We start from the raw sequence: 18,161 nt of genomic DNA, 5'->3' as shown, positions 1-18,161 counted from the left end.
CTTGTCCCAGGGTGTCTTGTGTTTTCCTACTGCCATAGGAATGCTTCATTGGTGCTGGGGCAGTCATCAATCACTCGGTTTCAGAGCATGACTGCCTAGCAATGTGAGCAGCCCTAGAGTCTCATGGGGCATCTGTTGGCCCCTGCTTCACCCCATTTGACTTCCAGGTTCACCATGGAGGAACCTCGGATACTGCACCAACCTTGAGATTTCAGATGTACTGTACCATCATTTCCCTCCATAGGGGCAGGAGAGCTAGGGTACCTGTAGGACAGCTTCCTCCTAAGAGAGCCTTGTCAGCATCACAGTGTACATGTGGGGGTTCCTGGGCCTCACAGCAGAGGCCGGCCTGTAACCCAGAAGTCACATAAGGCTTGAAAGAGCCCACTGACCATCTGGCCTGAAATACATATCCCCTGGACATCAGACATGATGTGACTGCTGTGTGTTAGTGCATGCCACAGCTGTTCTTGTATCTTGGTTTGAAGTTTAAAGGTAGCACCTGCCCCAGAAGAGGTGGAGCCTTGGAGCTTGGGGTGGCCTAGAGGAGAATCCCAACCCTCCACTGCAGTGGTAGCATGAGGCTTCAGTTCCTTGCCTTTGAGAGCTTGTGAGAATGGTGCATGGGCCTGCAAAAGCATGCTGTTGTTTCAGTTGGGGCTGGGGCCAAGCTAAGAAAGGCGACTGGCCATCACCAGAGCATGGGGTATTCTACAGGCCTGGTCTCAGCAAGGACTGGCTAAGGTCTTACCACGAGAGCTTGACATGATATGATCACTCAGTACTTTGAGAAGCAAGTGTCTGGAGATCATCCAGCGCTAGGCAGAGTGGGCCATGAAGGGCCTGAACTGTAGGTCACAGAAATCCACATCCTTCCATGTTGCCTGAGCGTATGGCCGATTTCAAATGAGACCACCCCCTCCTTCCAGAGCTTGAATTCCCTAGGGCATGCAAACCCAACTGGCTTGTGGGCAGGGTTTGTGTGGGGAGTCCAGCCCTGGGGCAATTAGCCAGGCTCCTGAAAGCAGCAGCAGCACGGGCCCATCTTGGGATAGGACTGGGAGTAGGAGTAGGAAAGCCAAGGCTCCTCATTGCCCAGTGAGCTCTTGGTATGCGAAGGTGCAAGAGCCCAGACCTAGGAAGTGTGGGATATCCCCTACCAAATACAGTGCCACTCCTGATCCCTTAGCTATTGATTTCTGTGACTTACATTTTAGTTTTGAAAACCTGTGATTCCCTGATTCTGCCTATGGGAGCCCTGGTCAGCTCAGCCATGAGGAGGCTTAGGGCCTGCAACTCTGCCATGGCTGCTATTGTGGCTAACACAGCAGGGGCTGAAATGTGTGCGCTGCTGTAGCTGGAGCTACAGCCTCGGTCTGTGAGAGCTGCAGCTCCTCAGTGGGGCTTTTGCAATGCTCAGCAGTGGGCATCCAGCTCCTCCCCACGCGGCATCACACCGGCTCATGTCTCTGCATTTATTGTTTCCATGACAGGGCTTCCCCAGCAGCTGGGGCTAAAAAAGGAAAAATATGGCAGGGGATGTTGGGTTGGGGGGGCATTCTCCCCCGCAGCGCTTGCACGGCATGGCTGAGTGGGGGGACTGAGCAGCGAAGGACGGGGGGAAGCAGCAGGCTCCTGCACAGGGGGCCTGGAAGGGGGAGCGGCTGGGACCGTCACCCAGCAGGGCGGTGCTGCCAGCCAGGCACTAGAGGGCGAGCAAAACCCAAGCAGGAAGGAACAGGCTCCCTGGCTCATGAGGCTGGTGGTCAGAGGCAGCAAGAAATGAAGACCGTGATGTGGGGGCCCTGGGGGAGCAGGTGGGAGCCTCTGACAGCTCCCCCAGCCCAGGCTGCGCATCCCAGCCCTAATACGTGTGTGGCGGAGGCCATGCAATGTCCTGGCAGGAGGGTTCAGCAGCAGTGACAACCAAGGTCCTGGGGTGGGGGCATTATAACAGAGGGAACCTGCGACTCCAGCAGCCAGTATCCCACCGCCACCCCTCCCGCCCAGCAGAGTGAGTGCTCGCCTTGACGGACAAATCCCTATGGGGTGAGGAGGCAAGTAATGTTTTGACCCTCCCCCCCTTCAGTCAGATGCAGGACCCTGCGCCCCTTCCTATGCTTGAATAGTTGTGCAACACAGCACTTAAACAGCTGCCTCGTTCCACCCCAGAGGTGGCTGCCTTCCAGCAGTCTGGTGAAGCCATTGCAGTATATACAGCACGTTTGCAAAGCGCTCGGGCATCCGTCTGACTGTACGAGCGGATGAGGTTCTGCCCTGGGCAACACGTCCCTCATGAGGAATGGGCCTGTGTCTGTGAAAATGCAGTGGTTCAGCTGGGGGCAGCCCCTGCAGGGGCAGGAAGGTCCCGGTGGCTGTGGCATCAGTCCCCTCAGCATGAGATGGCGGGGTTTCCTCAGCTCGCCTCCTTCCAGTAGCCTCCGCTCCCTGGCGCTGGACAGCCTCTCAGCTGGGGCTGTGGGTAGGGCTGGCTTCGTTGCTGTCGCTCACCAGGCATTCGTTGGATTTCAGGCTGGCCAGGGACTTGCAGCTCGGGAGGGAGGCCAGGGAGCCACAGAGCCCCAGCATGGACGGCGTGGGGTCCTTCCCTGGAGGGCAAAGGGGAAGCAATAGAGTGCAAGTCAGAGCAGGGACCCCTCAACTCGAGGCCACTGCTGGCACCCCCCCAGAGCAAGAGGCTGGCCAAAGCGAGCCACCCACAGTTGTCAGTGGGGGAGCTGGGAACCCAGGAGTCCTGACAGCCAGTCTTTAGCTCTGATCATTAGACCTCACTCCCACCAGGAGGTAGGAGCAGACCCCAGGAGTCTTGTTTCCCATCCTCCAGTCGAACCGCTAGACTGCATTGTAACACCCTCCGGCCAGGAAGCATGCAGCATTATAGCGACACCCTGGCCCATCGTTTTAGGGTGCGGGCGGGTGGTTAGAGCAGGCGACTGGGAGCCAGAACTCCAGCTTCTAAGCCTGGGTTTCCCCGAGGTTCTCCAAGCCCTTCCCAGGCTCCCCCACCCCTGCTGGCAGGTGCTGCAACCAGGGCAGGCCCACAATTTTGGGGGGCCCACTGCACAATAGAGTTTTGGGGCCACCTGACACAAAGAAGCCGGTGGCAGCAGCAGGGATGTGGGGGGTGGCAAGCAGCCGAAGGGGACCCCTTGGCTGCGGGACCCCTTATGGCCACAGGTTCTGCAGGGTAGGGTGGGCCAGCCCTGGCTGCAACCTCAGTCCCACTCACGTGTCTCACAGGCAATCACTCCCTTCTAGCCCAGCGCCCCCAGGGTCTCACCCAGTGGCCCCCAGGGCTCTCCTTCACGTTTGCCCTCCCCCAGCCTCTGGGAGTCGGAGCTCAAGCTGATCTCTGCTGACAGCTGGTCTGTGCTCATGAAGCTGTGCCTGTGGGAGACAACACCCTGTTAATCATGGCACAGCAAGGACCAAACCCTGGTGATGTTCAGACCCCACATGCTTGGGCTGCTACCCACAGGCACTGGGAATTCCCCCAGGCTCCTCTGTGCTGAGAGCATTGGTTGGGGAGTTTCAGCTTACTAGCAGAGGGGCCCCAGCACAACCAGGTGTTGCAGAGCTGCAGGGACCAATGGCACAACCCCCACATGGGCACCAATCCAAGCAGCACTTAAATACACGTGTAAGGTTAAGCCTGGGTCATCCCACAGACAGCAAAGGGAGCTGCTTGCAGGTTTAACTTCACCTCAGTGTAGACAGGCCATACCCAGAGACTCTGTTACTGAGGAGGCATGGAACCGCTTCTTTTTTTTCAATTCTGTGTCTTGGGCCAGATCAGCCAAATCAATTCCAAATTCTAGCAATCCCTCAATTGTTAAAGTCTGAGACGCTACCACTGACAAGTATCCTCCCTCCCATACTTTCAGCTTGGGTCTTCAGTTACTCCCAAACTCATGGCAGGCATCCTATGTGCAAGCCCCAAGCCTGCAGACCTTGGAGTTTGGATGCCCTACAAGTCTCACTTGTCCCTAGCCAAAAGGCTGAAGGAGTAAGCTAGAGGGAAAGCTCAAGAGGAATCCCCTATCACCATAAATTGGGTAGCTGAGATCCCCCAGTTGGGAGGCTTTAGTAGACTCTCACGGGGGGGGGCCTGTCTGCAGTGCAAGGGACAGCTCTCTACTCTCACCTTCACCAAGTCAGTCAAGACTAAGAAGGGGATTTCCCCTACCAGGTCAGTAAAACCACCTGGGCTGCAACCATCATCATGGTATCTTCCCCACCAGATAAGAACCACTTACAGCTGGAGGGTGAGATTGTTACAGCAATTTGTGATCACCCAGCCCTTCCCTCTTTTCCCCCTGCATCAAAGAACTGGCCAGAGATGGTGAGGGGCAGGGAAACAAGTGGGAGTGGGGGTGATGACCCCTTCAATCCCAGAGGAAAGATATACTGGGAGCTGGGCACCTTCTACAATATTTGTATCAACCCAGCTGCTTATCTGCCTATCTACCTATCTATTGCACCATGTAAGCTCAAACAGCCATCTACCCATCACACACCTTTTTAAAAGGGTAGTTAATGGCTGGAATGCCTTAGCAGGGGTGCAGTGAATTCCCATCACCTGAAGTCCCTAAATGGAGACTGGCTAACCCTAACTCCACCCCCAACTACAGGCTTCATGCAGCAATGACTGGGAAATCTCTGCCCCTACTAGGCAGCAGGTTAGTCTGGATGCTGGGAATGGTCCCTTCTGGCCTAGGAACCCAGGGCTCTATTATGTTCAGAAAGCACCTGTCCCCTGGGTGTCCAGCCATGGAGGGCTCTCTCATGGGGAGGGACCCTGGAGCAAGCCAACCTGCCCCTCACCTGGGAAGCTGATTCTTTCCTGTGTTGGCAGGACCTAGAGCTGCTGTCTCTAGGCCCTACACCCAACCCGCTTCTCCCCACCCATGAGGTTTCACACTGTTGTCACAGCCATGCGGGGCAGGTAAATCCAAATCAGCCTGAACAGGTGCTTGTCCTGAGACCTGGAGGGCTCCAGAGACCACGTGTTCCCTTTTCCTGTGCACCTCTCAGCTCCTCACAGCCAGATGTCCCATGCCCTGCTATCTGGATGCTTCTGCACACAAGACTCCTGCTTCACCTTCCAGCTGAGGAGGGCCAGGGCAGCTGCCTAGTGGGAGCCCAGGGGCTTTGTAGCAGGCTCCAGGCAATGTCTGCCTTCAGGCCTCTGCCTCCCTGGGCGCCACGTCCTGCTGATCTAAAGGGCTCCCTGCCCTGGCTCAGACTCTGGGTGGATCCAGGCCTCCTCCCCAAGGGTTTACCTTCTGTACAGCTTTGTGTCTGACCCACGCTCATTTCCGTTGAGGGTTCCCAACGAGGGCCATTGGTTCACCAAGGGGGTAACCATCTCCTTGGAGAGCTGGACCAGTTGTGCATTCTCGCAGGGGATCAGGCCCGTCCTGGAGGCAGGGCAGAAGGAGGGAAGGCTGGTAAGGAAGAGGTTCATTCAACCAGGCAGTGCAGGACGTAGGCAGGAAGGTCCTCCCACCCTCTTGCCCCCCAGCAGGACCCAGCCACAGTATGGGAAGGAAGTAACTCATCAGGAGTTACTTCCTTCCCTAGGGTGGGGCACAGGGGCTCTGACTGTGAGGGGATCATAACTGCTCTGCTTTGGACAGGACAGGGTCAAGGGGAGGGGTACAAAGAGCCTGTGGTGGCATGATGCAGAGGACATAGGAAGGTGCAACCTGAATATAGGGCATTGGGCTCTGGGGAGAAAGCTCCCTTGGTGTGGGGCAGTGAGCTTGGGGTAGGCAGGGAGGGATGCTGGCTGGACTCACAGCTGCTCCTGCAGTTCCAGGATGATGCCCTCCAGCTCCCTCTTCTCCTGGTGGTTTTGCACCTTCACCTCCTCCAGCCTCATCTGAAGACGCTTGTTCTCTGCTTCCAGGTCCTTCAGCTGGGACTCTCTGAGACGCACCAGCTCTTCCAGGTACCCCTGGGTACAGGCAGGGCTCAGCCCTCCAGGGACTGGCTAATTCCACTCACCCTGTCTGGGAAGGCTTGGTGCCAGCAGGATGTGATGCCCCAAGATCCCTCACACTGGCTGCAGCAAGCTGCTCATGCCTGGATGCGTGGCCTGGCCCAGCCATGCCAGGGAGCAGACACACAGAGGACACATTCAGGAGCACCCCAGTAGGGGCATCCAAAGAAGAGTGAAGACTGTGGCCTATATGGGACAAATCCTCTTGTTCCCCAGGGACTGGAGGCTGCACCCCCATGTGGCAGGCCTGGAAAGGCTGAAGAGGGGGGGAGAGGCAGGGGGACATGGAGCTAGCAGGGTGCCTGGTACTGTTAGATGTAATTTGGCTCACAGGGCAGCACAACCAGGGACCTAAGGGCTGCTGATGAGATGCTTAGCCTTGGAGGGTGGCAGGGCACAGGAAATACATGGCTGCCTGCCCCTCCACCATGGCCAGTTCTGCCCAGGCAGAAGTGCCACAGGAGGGCAGAGGAATGCATAGGATACGGGTCCATATCTTCAGAGCTCTTGTTGCTGTGCAGGGGGTGAACACTGAGTTTGTGGGCCTGAGTATTATGAAGGGGGAATTCACCCCAAAACTGCCCCCCCTCAGCCCAGTGAGGCCCCCTGCCCAGCCCAGATGCCCAGGTACCTTCTGCGCATACACAATACGGAACTTCTGCTCCATCTTCCGCCACTTGTTGTACCAGCTGTCATCATCCGTGACCAGTGGCAGGTAGGGGTGGTCAGGAGAGCTCTCCTCGCTCGTGCTGCTTTCCATGCTCCTGCGGTCTTCCTCATCGCTTAGGTAGTCGTAGCTACCAGAAGAAGAGGGACTCAGAGGGAGGAGATAGCACCTGCCTGAAATGGAGTCTGGGGAGCAGAGAGGCAAAGATACCCAGGACACAGTAGTGTGTCCCTGATACATTGGGGTTGGGTACCACAATGGGTAGAGGATCTGATCCCAGCATGGCCAGAGACAGTCTGAGGCCCTGTTCTGCATCAAGACCTGTATAAACCAGGGCCCTGTCTGCTCTGCCTATGTGTACAAGATCTTGAGTGCTCTGTCCAATCAGCCCTTCCAACCTGTGTCACGGCAGCAGTGGCTTTAATAAGTGGATGCCTCTGGTTTTGGAGTGCACAGAACTAGGCACTGTATATGGAAGGTGTCAGCTCCCCCATCCTGTCTCTCAACTCTGTTGGTCTGTCAGCTCTATTGTAGTAACAGCCGAGTTTATTAGCCTGGTGCCTGAGGCCAGCACAGACTGCAGCTAGGTTGTGGTAGGTGCCGTATAAACACACTGCAGCAAGCAGCCCCTGCACCAGGAGCTCACTTCATTGCTACCACTATGTAGCTAAACACTGTCTGATTTGCATACCTTGTCTTCTCTTAGTACTTGCTGTAAGCTCCTGTTTCCATCTGCCCCTCAGTATCAGTCTCAAATGATATCTGCCTGAGATATACTAGCTCAGGTTTTTCTACTCTGCAGCCCTATCCTTGGGATTGCTTTGCTGTCCTCGTCAATCAGTATTTGCAACCCCTACGTCATGCTCAGCCCCTCCTCAACTTGTGGGCACATATGTGGCAACCGTGTAAGAACAGATGCACAGAGCCTTTGGCCTGCCAGGCTAATGCAAGAGACAACATGACTTTGTACCCAAAACTGGACTACAATACCCACAATCCTCAGCAGGAAGAAGAGTGGGCAGGCCCTAAAGGTTGGAAAGAATAATCTTACAGAGGGGTTACTGCACAATGCAGCTACATCGCTGTACAGCCTCCTTGCTGCGTTTTGGGGCTAACCCAGCTGAACGTGTCAGGCAGGAACAATAGCTCCCAGCTTTTACCATCAGTGCTGTACAAAGGAAGTCCGTACCTCTGCTTTCATTTTACAGGAGAGAAAGCTGAGGCCCATGGAAGGGTAAAGTGACTTCCCAAGGTCCTGAGCAAAGCCTGAGCTACCCTACCTTCCTCCATGGAGCACAGCCTCAATACATAATGATGCCCAGGGCTGTAGCAGGCCAGCCATTGTGAGATATCACAGAGACGAATCCATGAGAGGGAGAAGCTGCTGCTGCTGCCCAGCCTCTCCCATGGTGAGCAGCATGTTCTGGTGGGCAATGGTGTCTGCCTAGCGCTCTGGAGCCCTCCTACCTATGCTCTGCCACTGACATGGTACGGGCAAACCCCTTCCTGTCCCTGTCTGTTTCAGCTGCAAGCTCTTGAAAGCAGGCGTCGCCTCTCTCGCTGTGTCTTGGCACACCCAGCAAGGGTCCGGTCACTAGGTACTGAACCCCAAAGCCTGAGGGTGCTGAGCTCCTAGGCATTTCCACAGGCAGACTGCAGATGACACATACTGAATCCTCAGGTCCTGGTGAGTTGTGGGTTACCTCTGTGTAAACTTCAGGTACGGGGTATAGTCAATGACCACGGGGCTTTTTCCATCCATGACTTCCCCCTTCAGGCAGAAACTGAAAGAAACAAGGTGAAAAGGAGATTCAAGGAAAATGGCTTGATTACCCAGGCCGCACAGCTGCCAGCTGTGAGCTGGGAACATTTTGCTACGGATCTAACTCTACCCCTAACCCCACCTGCCAAGGGGAAGCAGCAGGCCTGAAGGCAGCCGGAGAACCCCTTGCTCCTGCAGTCCCAGCCTTTACCAACAAGGGGAGCAGTGCAGGAGCCTTTATGACGGGCGGGCAATTATTTTGGGCAGAGGGCTGCTTACTGAGTTTTGGCAAGCCATCAAGGGCCGCATGACAGGCATCCCAGGGCAGATAAATATTAATTTTCTAAATTTTTTAGGGGCCCCTGCGGGCCAGATAGAATGGCGTGGTGGGCTGCATCCGTCCCCTGGGCTGCATTTTGCCCACCCCTGCTTTATGAGCACTAGCACTGACTATTGCAATCCAGACTTTCCCAGCTGGAGGCGCTGTATCAGACTGTGTGAAATCAGTGGCTGTGGGGTGCTGGAGCATGCCTCTGATAGGTATACTGGCATGGGTGGTCCTCACACATGTACCATTTTCTCATTACATAGCAGCAAGCCCAGAGTGGGGGGCTGGGCAGAGCTCTTCGCTGTGGGGCTGAGACCGTGTAAGGAACAAGGCTGAGTTTGTTATAGATGGGGCAGATGCAGATGCAGGGGGCCCAACTGAGAGTTTAGGAAGAACTTTTTGACTAGGGGGGTGGTCAGGCATTGGAACAGGCTGCCTAGAGGAGTTGTGGACTCTCCATCCCAGGAAGTTTTCAAGAGAAGGTTAGACACTCGGGTAGGATGGTTTATTCTGGGAGGACCCTGCCCTAAGCAGGGGGCTGAACTAGATGGCTTCATGAAGTCCCTTCCAGCCCTGCTTTCCTGTGATCCTATGATCCAATTACTAGCCTGTTTTTAGTCATTTCCAACTTGGCAAAACTTTAATGGCCAGGCTGGAATCCCCTCTGCTGGAAGTGTCTGCCACAAGCTCCTTGCTTTTCTTTTTTCTTGGGCAACTTCAGCCTGAATGGGCTTGACCATTTCCAGGAATGCCCCTTAGGCCCTCCCCATGAAAATCTACCCATGTTTCACCCTTGAGAAAACACCATCACATATGCCCAATAGAGATTTCTGGGACAGCAGCAGTTCAGTCACCCAGAAATCTCATTCATCCCCGCCCTGCATGCTCCAGCTGGGGGCTGTGCAGGGCTTCCCTTCCAATGGCAGCTTTGGGTTCAAGCATCTGGCCATCCAGCAGGGAGCCAGGCTCTCTGTGCTCTCAGGGCCTCCACTCCACCCTTGTCTGGTAGCTTGCCAGAGGATAATGTCTGATATGAAAGCATTGGGGAGCAGAATTGGTGGGGGAAGGGGAAAATAAGTAAAGTGGGACAAGGAGCTGGTGGGAATGAAAGTGGCTGGGACTGGAGAGTGGGGGAAGAAGGACCCTCAGGCTGAGAGCTGAGGTAGGGAGACAGAGACTTCAACTGGGAGATGAGGAGGCTGGGACTAACTGGGCAAGGAGACTGGGAATCAGTGAAGTGTTTGGGAAGGAGTTCACGTAGACAGGTCTGATGAGAAGCCAAAGTGCAGGGGGAGAACTGGGGCTGGCTGGGCAAAGAGACCGGGCAGAGAGTCACTGAGGTCATGGGCCCAGTGCAGGGATATGACTCCTTGGACTCAGCTGTGAGACATGTGCCCTGTCCCTGCCTCCTCCTCAGTTACTCTGGGTATCCAGGACCCCAGCTTTCAGCAGCAGCTACTGGCACAGCAGGTTCTTCAATGGTACTGCCAGGATCATGGGACCAGGGGAAGGGCTTTACTTCTACCTGAAGTCAATGGCACTGAGTCCGATGAGCATCCCAGTGAGCACCGTGGACTCCTCCCGCAGCATGATGGCCCCATCATCATAAAACCGTCTGTGGGGAGGGACAGGTGCTGTGAGTGCTGCAGGGAAGGGGAAGGAGGGATACATGCCTCCCACATCAACACAAGACAGATTTCCACCAGGACACAATTGTGCACTGGGATCCCTGCCCCCACCTGGTCTCAGGGGTATATTCACATTCACACATATACAAATGCAAGTGTGCAGTCTTTCCATGAGATGCACAAGCATACTGCTCCAAGGAGTTTCACAGGAGCACATGCACACTCATACACACATGCTTGCACACACATGCATACATGCTTGCACACATACATGCTTACAGACACCTGCACTGTTACTAGGGACTCACATGTACACTAACGCACACGCATGTCTGAACTTTTATGCACACTCTGGTATACATATGTTTACAACCTTATGCTCACATGAATGCTCACCCACAAATGCATGTGTGTACACATGCACTCTCACACATGTTTGCACTCTTATGGACAGCGACACTCAAATGCATGCTTGTCCTCTTAACTGGAGAAATCTACTGCAAACATACAGGGTGCTGTAGTGTGATGTGCTGTCTAGTGCTCCCAGCGAGCCTTGTGCTGCAGAGCTGGGTAAGCCACTCACAGACATTGAACATTTTCATGAGCATGCATGCCCCATTCAGGGCATTTGTGGGCTTTGCCAGAGAAGGAATAGGAAGGGGGAAGGGGAGCCTCCTTCACTCCAGAGGCTGGACCACTCAAGCCCAATCAACAGAGCACAGTATGATGGGATTTGTAGTCTCTACAAAAAGCTACCCCTGCCACCCCCTTGTAATCTGTGGGAGATGGGAGTGACCCCTGTAGTCCATCCTGCTCACCTGGTGGTTCTGGTGTCCCGCAGGGCTGTGGCAATGTACTCTGACATTCGTTTCTCCATCAGTGCCACGCGGATCCAGGCCCGGCCCTGCAACAGAGAAGCCACGGGCACGGACAGTGGAACGCTCACTCCCGGGTGCTGGGAACGGCTTCAGCTTCCATATCCATCTACTTGGCTGTCTAACCCCAGGGTGTCTGTTGCCATAGTATCTAGGCACCATCTCCCTTGGACTGCGGGGAAACTCAGGGGCCCCTGTGGCAGGGACCAAGAGCTTCCAGACTAGCTGTCACTCTTGAAATGTTTTGCTTTACGGGCAGCTTTTGGAGGCAAAGCCCTGCCCCTCACCCCCTTCAGTCACATACCCGAGAGTTTCTGGGGCCAGGGGGAAAGCCATGATGACTTTTGTTTCCTGTCTGCTAGGGCTGGTAGGGGCCTTTGCACCTCCCCTCCCCTGTACTGACTCACTCCCCTTGGTGCCTACTGGCTCCCTCCTCCCCTTACAGGACCTGCCTGGGTTGCTGGGTTAGACGGGGGGTGGGGAGCTGCATGGCCTGGGGCCCTTCCTGACCTTGGCCCTGGAAGTGCTGATGTTCTCCATGTTCTCGATGCTACTGACGCAGTTGTTGGGGACCTTGCTGCAGGCCAGGCGGATGTAATCCCAGAAGCCGCGCTGCCCATCGGAGCTGAACCAGCTGACAGGACCTGCGGCAGAGTGGGCAAACATGCAGGGGCTCCAGTGAGGAGAGTCCAATGTACCTGCCTTACACCTCAGCCATGCTGAAGACCATGGGCACCCTTGGCAGCATCTGCCTGCACACAATAACTGCACACATACATGCATTCAACAGGTATACACGCATGCATGCCCTTCCATGCATTCAATAGGTGTACAAGTCTGCACGCACATATACCTGCACAGGTACATGTGCCCATATGCACACTCAGGCGTACTGCAAGTGCAGATACACATGCATGTTTCCCGTAGACGTGTGCATACACAGAACGCCAAGCACATGTGTGCCATGAACAGAACCCCACCCAGCACCCAAGCCACAGCACCACTAGTACCTTTAAAGCGGTGACTCAGAATCTGCTCAAGGATGGCAGCGAAGTTGACAAACTCTTCTGATGAGTCATCAATGGGCTCTGTGGTGTATTTCTCCAGAAGGGTCTTCACAGAAAACCTAAGAAGGAAGACCAACATTGCAGCCAGGGACACAGAGCAGGGGAGAGACCAAGGAGGGAGCAGGAGATAGAAGAGCTCTGCCTCCTGGGGGTGCCCTGACTGAGGGGTAGCAGGGAGGAGCAGCTGTGTAGTTGGCCATGTGCACCTGGTCACAGGAGAGCCAGGTTTTCCTGTCCAACCCCGCCAAATGGCCTTTGGCAGGGCAGGCAGGCAGGCAGTTAGTGGGTCACTGGACTGGGATGCAGGAGGCTAGGGTTTGGCTCTGGCTCTGCCATGGCTTCCTGCATGACCTTATGTAAATCAGTCTGTATAATGGGCATAATAACCCTCACCTCCATGGCACCTTACTGGGGAAAAGTGTTCTGAGAGCGAGCTATCCCTGTGTCTCCTTCTGCCCCCGTGGGACAAGTGCTGGCTCTCATAGTGTGCTTGTCCAGTGCCTAGCACAATGCAGACCTGTCCCTACCCACTGCCACAGCTGTCCTAGTAATTCAGAGTCTTCATGAGGTTACAAACTCTCTGAGGGTCACTGCCCCCCCACTTCCCCCCCTCACATGCCCATCATGGTCATAAGCACTGTGGAGTCTATAATGAGATTCCCGTGCAGAATAAAATCTACCATGCACTGTACCATAGGGACCAAGGAACAAATGTCATCTGTGTGCAAATATGACAGCCTCCCACGCTGGTAAGCAAAGTTCTTCATGGTCGTTAGAGAATGAAACTGCAGACTTGGGGGGCCTATGCAAAAAGCCTTAATTCACAGGCAGGGAAACTGAGACACTGCAGTGGGAGAAAGAAATGGAATCCAGGAGTTCTGCAGTCTCCTCCCCTATCCTCATCACTAAATCACACTCCCACCCAGTGCAAGGAAGCAAATACAGGTGCTTTTGTTTTAACAGACAAGTTCTGCTTGTATTCCTGTGGGTGACTGGGGTCATGTTAGCTCCCCGGTCTTCCTGGGCACTCACAAAATGGAAGCCAGTGGTTAGAAACATGGCTTTGCCAGCACAGGCTCTCCTGCCTCCTCTCTTTGCTGCTTCTCTGTGCTCCCCACACACTGGCATCTGCTGTTTCCAGGCAGCTCTTCAGACACCTACGCACCCAGCTGTCCTGCAGCCTGCTCAGAGCCTTGTTTGTCAGCAGAGAGCAAGTGGAATCACGACCACATCCCCCCTGGGGCAGGAGGAGGGAGGAGCTGGGGAGCTGCTGCGACTGGTTTCAGATGAAGTCACTGACATTTCAAGCCCCGAGCTGGGTTTTGTCCAGACAGTTGCCAATTAAGCTCTGAATCAAAATGATTTTGCAAGGGAGAGACTGGCTGACCTGCTGTTTTAGGCACAGGCCCAGCATGGGGGAAAGGCACTGGTGCTAGAGCTTCTGCTCTATCAGGTCCAAATTCAGGACACCTGGGTTCTTTCTTTAGCTCTGGGAAGGGACTGTGGACTGGTGATGGGAGCAGGAAACTGGAATTCGGGGTGTGGGTTCTGCTTGCAGACTGCGAAAACGTGCTTTGGTTTGGGAATCAGAGACTCAGACCAAGACTCAGGGTTTCTATTTCCAGCTTGTCCTGGCTCCCGGTGTAGCTGTGGGCAAATTTCTTACATCTCTTTGTGCCTCAGTTTATCTCTTTGCAAAGTAGTAGTCAAACATGCTTATGAAGCTTTAAAGCACCTTGGGCTCTCCAGGTTGAAATGGGCTGTCGCACGGCTGGCTATGGTGTTGCTATTGCTGCATTTGTTTTAGCTGCTCTCACAGGTACAGCACTCACCGGCTTGCATGTCTAAGCTTTTAAAAGCAGAGGCCCTGGGTTTAGTTCACCCAGAGATCTCACACAGCAAGAGTTTCAAAGGCAAAGCATGCAATACATTACAACTGGCCACTCGATTCACGTGAAACGGGGGCTTTTGTAAAGGGCCAGTGAGGCTACCCCCTCTTTTCACATGGAAGATTGTTAGCTATGTTATAGAAGCATCCTGTAGAGATGAGGGCCCACACCACACTAGGCACTGTACATGCATAGTCCCTGCTTCAGGAGGGTGGAAGTATTCTTAATCCCTATGAGAAAAGTGTAAGGACTTGACCAAGGGCACATAGGGAGTCGGTAGTAGAGCCAAGCATTGACTTCAGGCTTCTTGTAGCTTAGTTCAGGGCTTTAACTGTACAGCAGTTCTTCCTAAGCCACCCTACCCTTTGCTGAGCCTCTTGTCTTTGTGCTTTTCAGAAGGCGGCCTGTGCTTTCATCTCAAGGGGAGCCTACTTAGGAAGCCGTTTGCTAGACCAAAAAGGTTTGTCTCTCCCTACCCCCTGCCCAGAGTGAAGACATCAGGCAGCCGAAATATATTTGGGTAGGGAAGTGGAGAGGGGGTGAGTGGAAATAAAACAGCTGACTGGATTTGACAAGAAAGCTTTTCATCTCAGCCTGCTCAACCTCATGGCAGGAGGCTGCTGCTGTGACCCAGGTACCACAGGAAACCACAGACCTGCGATCATACACGCATAGAAAAGTAATTCTGGAAGGGACTTCCGGAGGTCTTCCACTCCAACCCTCTGCTCAAGGCAGGATCATCCCGATCCAAATCATCTCATACAAGTGCTCACTAACCCAGTCCAACCGATGGCCTGAGGGTCACATTTAGCCTGCAAAGGGATAATGTGCATCCCTAAGCTTCTACCCAGCTGCCACTCCCCTTATCATTTTGATAGCCGCTGCAGCTGGTGTCCCCTCCCTCCCTAAACTTTTGCTTCCTGCTCCAGCCCGAGAGTGAGGTGGCGCAGTGCAGTAAGGAGGGTGAAGCAGGGGCTACCCACCCACATGGTGCAGCAGGAGAGTATGAGGCCTGGAAGCCCGTGGCTTGTACTAGTGCGGCCCCCAGGGTGTGCAGCCCTTGCTGGGCTGGCCCATGCCACAAGCTAACTCCCAACCACCTGGAAGCTGAGCAGCTTCGGTTTAACCTATTGCTAAAACTACACAGTCAGCCCTGTCACATAACTACATGGCACATGGCCCAAAGGCACCAAGAACACCCTAAGCTGCCACAGGTAAAGCAGGGGAATGAAAGCTGTCAGATGATAAAGCCCATTTCTTTCCTGCTGTAATCCTCTCCCAAAGATGGGGGCAGGGCCTGGAGGGTATAGAGATTAAAAATCTGAAACAATTCAAAGCAGCAAAATAACATGCCACATCCCCCAGCAGCTGGAAGCAATGTTAAGTGACTGGTAGCACCCTGTAATTATGTAACTGTCATGTCACCGTCAGAGTGCAGTGATTTTATGTCCCTCATGAGAATAGCAGCCAGCTATTCTTGCACAGCTAATGGAGGTCTGGAAGCAGATCCTTACACCTGGGAGAGTCAGTGGGGCACCATGCAGTCAGAAGGAGGGAGCTAGTGCTAGGATCCACTTGCAAGATCAGAGGTGGAGGCTGGGTGCTTTGTGGGAGGTGTGTGAGCAGGCCTATTGAAACCAATGGGGTATCTTGCAGGAGTAAAGTGTAAAGGCCTGACTGCAGCTAGCCACCAGGGCTTCGCAGGAAAACCACATCTGATTAATCTCTTAAAATCCTTTGAGCATACCCATAAAGGAGAAGTATGTGACCTGATTTAGCTGGACTTTTGGAAAGGCTTTCTGCAAGACCCCTATCAGCTTTTAAAGAGACAGGGTTGTCACATGGTGAGAGCCAGAACATTGTTATGGATCAGAATCTGCTAGGAGGCAGGACACAGGGCAGGAATAGATGATTTCCATTACAGCCAACGTCAGACAGCAGGAATCTCAGGATGCCCTGCTGGGTCCCCTGTTGAGTGACCGCATTAATAATTTGGAAGTGAGGAGTGGAGCACTGATTACCAGTATCTGCAGAGGACATCAGCATTTAGGCCACTCAGGTCCAGAGAAGGGTGGGAAGGCTTCAGGGTGACCTAATCTTGGTAGATGGAGTGGGTAGCATATTGACAGGTGAAGCTCAGAGTTGTCAGATGCAAAAGAATTGCCCAAGCCCAACCAGATCTGCAGGAATTTAATTTATCTCCATCATCCTAGTGCAGGGGTCTGGGCATCAGTGGAGATGGCTCCAAGTGCAGACACACCCTAAGAAGTACGTGTAATATTGGGATGCATTAGAAATGGGAGGGAGATTAATATGGGAAGAATGACCTTGCAGGTAAGATTGGGGGGTTGAGTAGAGGCCATGTGTAGCACTGGGCACTCCATCTGCTGCATGGAGGGATCATTGCAGGGCACCCAGGAGGCTCTAGGGAATGTTGGGATTTACCTCCCCTTAGGAGGGAAGAAATCAGAGGAAATGGGGCAATGCACACATAAAATAAGGAGCACCCTGGAAAAGGCAGGGCTGGGGCTTTTGTTCTTGCTGTCTCAAAAAGAAGAGCTCATGAGATAAATTCCAAACCTGAAAAAAACCCCTGGTTGCCCCTGCACTCATGATTCATCAGTGGGACTCGCTGCTCCAGGAAATTTAGCAAGATTTCAAGAGGGACCAAATGCTTCTCTGGCTATCTAGAAGACCAGAGTTACAACTGTTAATGAGACCAGGAGGCCCTGAACCCATCTCTAACCATTGGAGGTTAGGCTGAGACCCTTATGGGGTTGAATTATTTGGCACCTGTGCACTAGGGACTTTCTTGTACCTTTCTCCAAAGCAGCTGGGACCAACTGTCTGAGACAGGACACTGGGTCTGATACAGGCAGACGGCTCCTGGGTGGCCAAAATCAAAGCCTCATTTCACACAAGTGATAAAAACTTGTGATTTGGGGCTAACTCAGAACATCACCCAGTGTACACTGATGTCCAATACATGCTTACCTCTAGTGCCCTCTTAGCCAAGCACCTGAACATACATTCCCAGGTGGGAATGTCGGGGTCACCTCAGTCCCTGGAAAAATCATGGAGCAGATCCTCAAGGAATCCGTTTCTAAGCACGTGGAGGAGAAGGTGATTAGGAACAGTCAGCATGGATGCACCAAGGGCAGGTCACCAACCTGATTGCCTTCTAGATGAGATATCTGGCCCTGCTGGTGCAGGAAGAACAGTGGATATGGTATACCTTGACTTTAGCAAGGCTTTTGATATGGTTCTCCTGCAACATTCCTGCAAGCAAGCTAAGGAAGTATGGGTTAGATGAATGGTCTGTAAGGTGACTGGATCATCAGGCTCAGAGGGTAGTAGTTGATGGCTCATTGTCTAGTTGGCAGCCAATATTAAGTGGAGTGCCCCAGGGGATGGTCCTGGGGCTGGTTCTGTTCAGTACCTTCATCAATGACCTGGAAGATGGGATGGAGTACACCCTCAGCAAGTTTGCAGATGACACCAAGATGGGGGGAGCAGTAGATATACTGGAGTGTAGGGCTAGGATTCAGAGACACCTCAGCAAATTGGAAGATTGGACCAAAAGCGATCTCATGAGGTTCAACAAGGATCTGCACTTAGGACAGAACAATCCCATGCACTGGTACAGGCTGGGGGCTGACTGGCTGGGCAGCAGCTCTGCAGAAAAGGACGCTGGGGTTACAGTGGACACTAAACTGACTATGACTTTGCCCTTGTTACGAAGAAGGCTAACAGCATACTGGGCTGCGTTAGTAGGAGTGTTGCCAGCAGATCGAGGGAAGTGATTCTTCCCCTCTATGGTGAGGCTACATGTGGAGTACTGTGTCCAGTTTTGGGCCCCTGCTACAGAAAGGGTGTGGACAAGTTGTCCAGCAGAGGGCAATGAACATGGTTAGGGGGCT

General features: G+C 53.7%; 1 protein-coding gene across 2 annotated transcripts in view; it reads right to left on the bottom strand.

The window, feature by feature from the left end:
• Positions 1-138: 138 nt before the first annotated feature.
• Positions 139-18,161, bottom strand: part of RUNDC3A (RUN domain containing 3A) — a 22,069-nt gene continuing 4,046 nt past the window's right edge. For both annotated transcript variants that reach the window (XM_019548440.1, XM_019548441.1), the window contains 10 exons: positions 12,296-12,411; positions 11,796-11,929; positions 11,229-11,314; positions 10,308-10,397; positions 8,396-8,476; positions 6,657-6,822; positions 5,823-5,980; positions 5,304-5,441; positions 3,302-3,408; positions 139-2,609 (listed from right to left, as the gene is read on the bottom strand). In XM_019548440.1, coding sequence (XP_019403985.1) covers positions 2,467-2,609; positions 3,302-3,408; positions 5,304-5,441; positions 5,823-5,980; positions 6,657-6,822; positions 8,396-8,476; positions 10,308-10,397; positions 11,229-11,314; positions 11,796-11,929; positions 12,296-12,411 — 1,219 coding nt within the window. In that variant the 3' untranslated portion in view covers positions 139-2,466. The remainder of the gene's footprint in view (positions 2,610-3,301; positions 3,409-5,303; positions 5,442-5,822; positions 5,981-6,656; positions 6,823-8,395; positions 8,477-10,307; positions 10,398-11,228; positions 11,315-11,795; positions 11,930-12,295; positions 12,412-18,161) is intronic.

The sequence above is a fragment of the Crocodylus porosus genome, unplaced genomic scaffold, assembly GCF_001723895.1.
Source record: "Crocodylus porosus isolate Cpor-Errol unplaced genomic scaffold, CroPor_comp1, whole genome shotgun sequence".
Taxonomy (NCBI): Eukaryota; Metazoa; Chordata; order Crocodylia; family Crocodylidae; genus Crocodylus; species Crocodylus porosus.
This window is presented reverse-complemented; position numbering and strand designations above follow the sequence as displayed.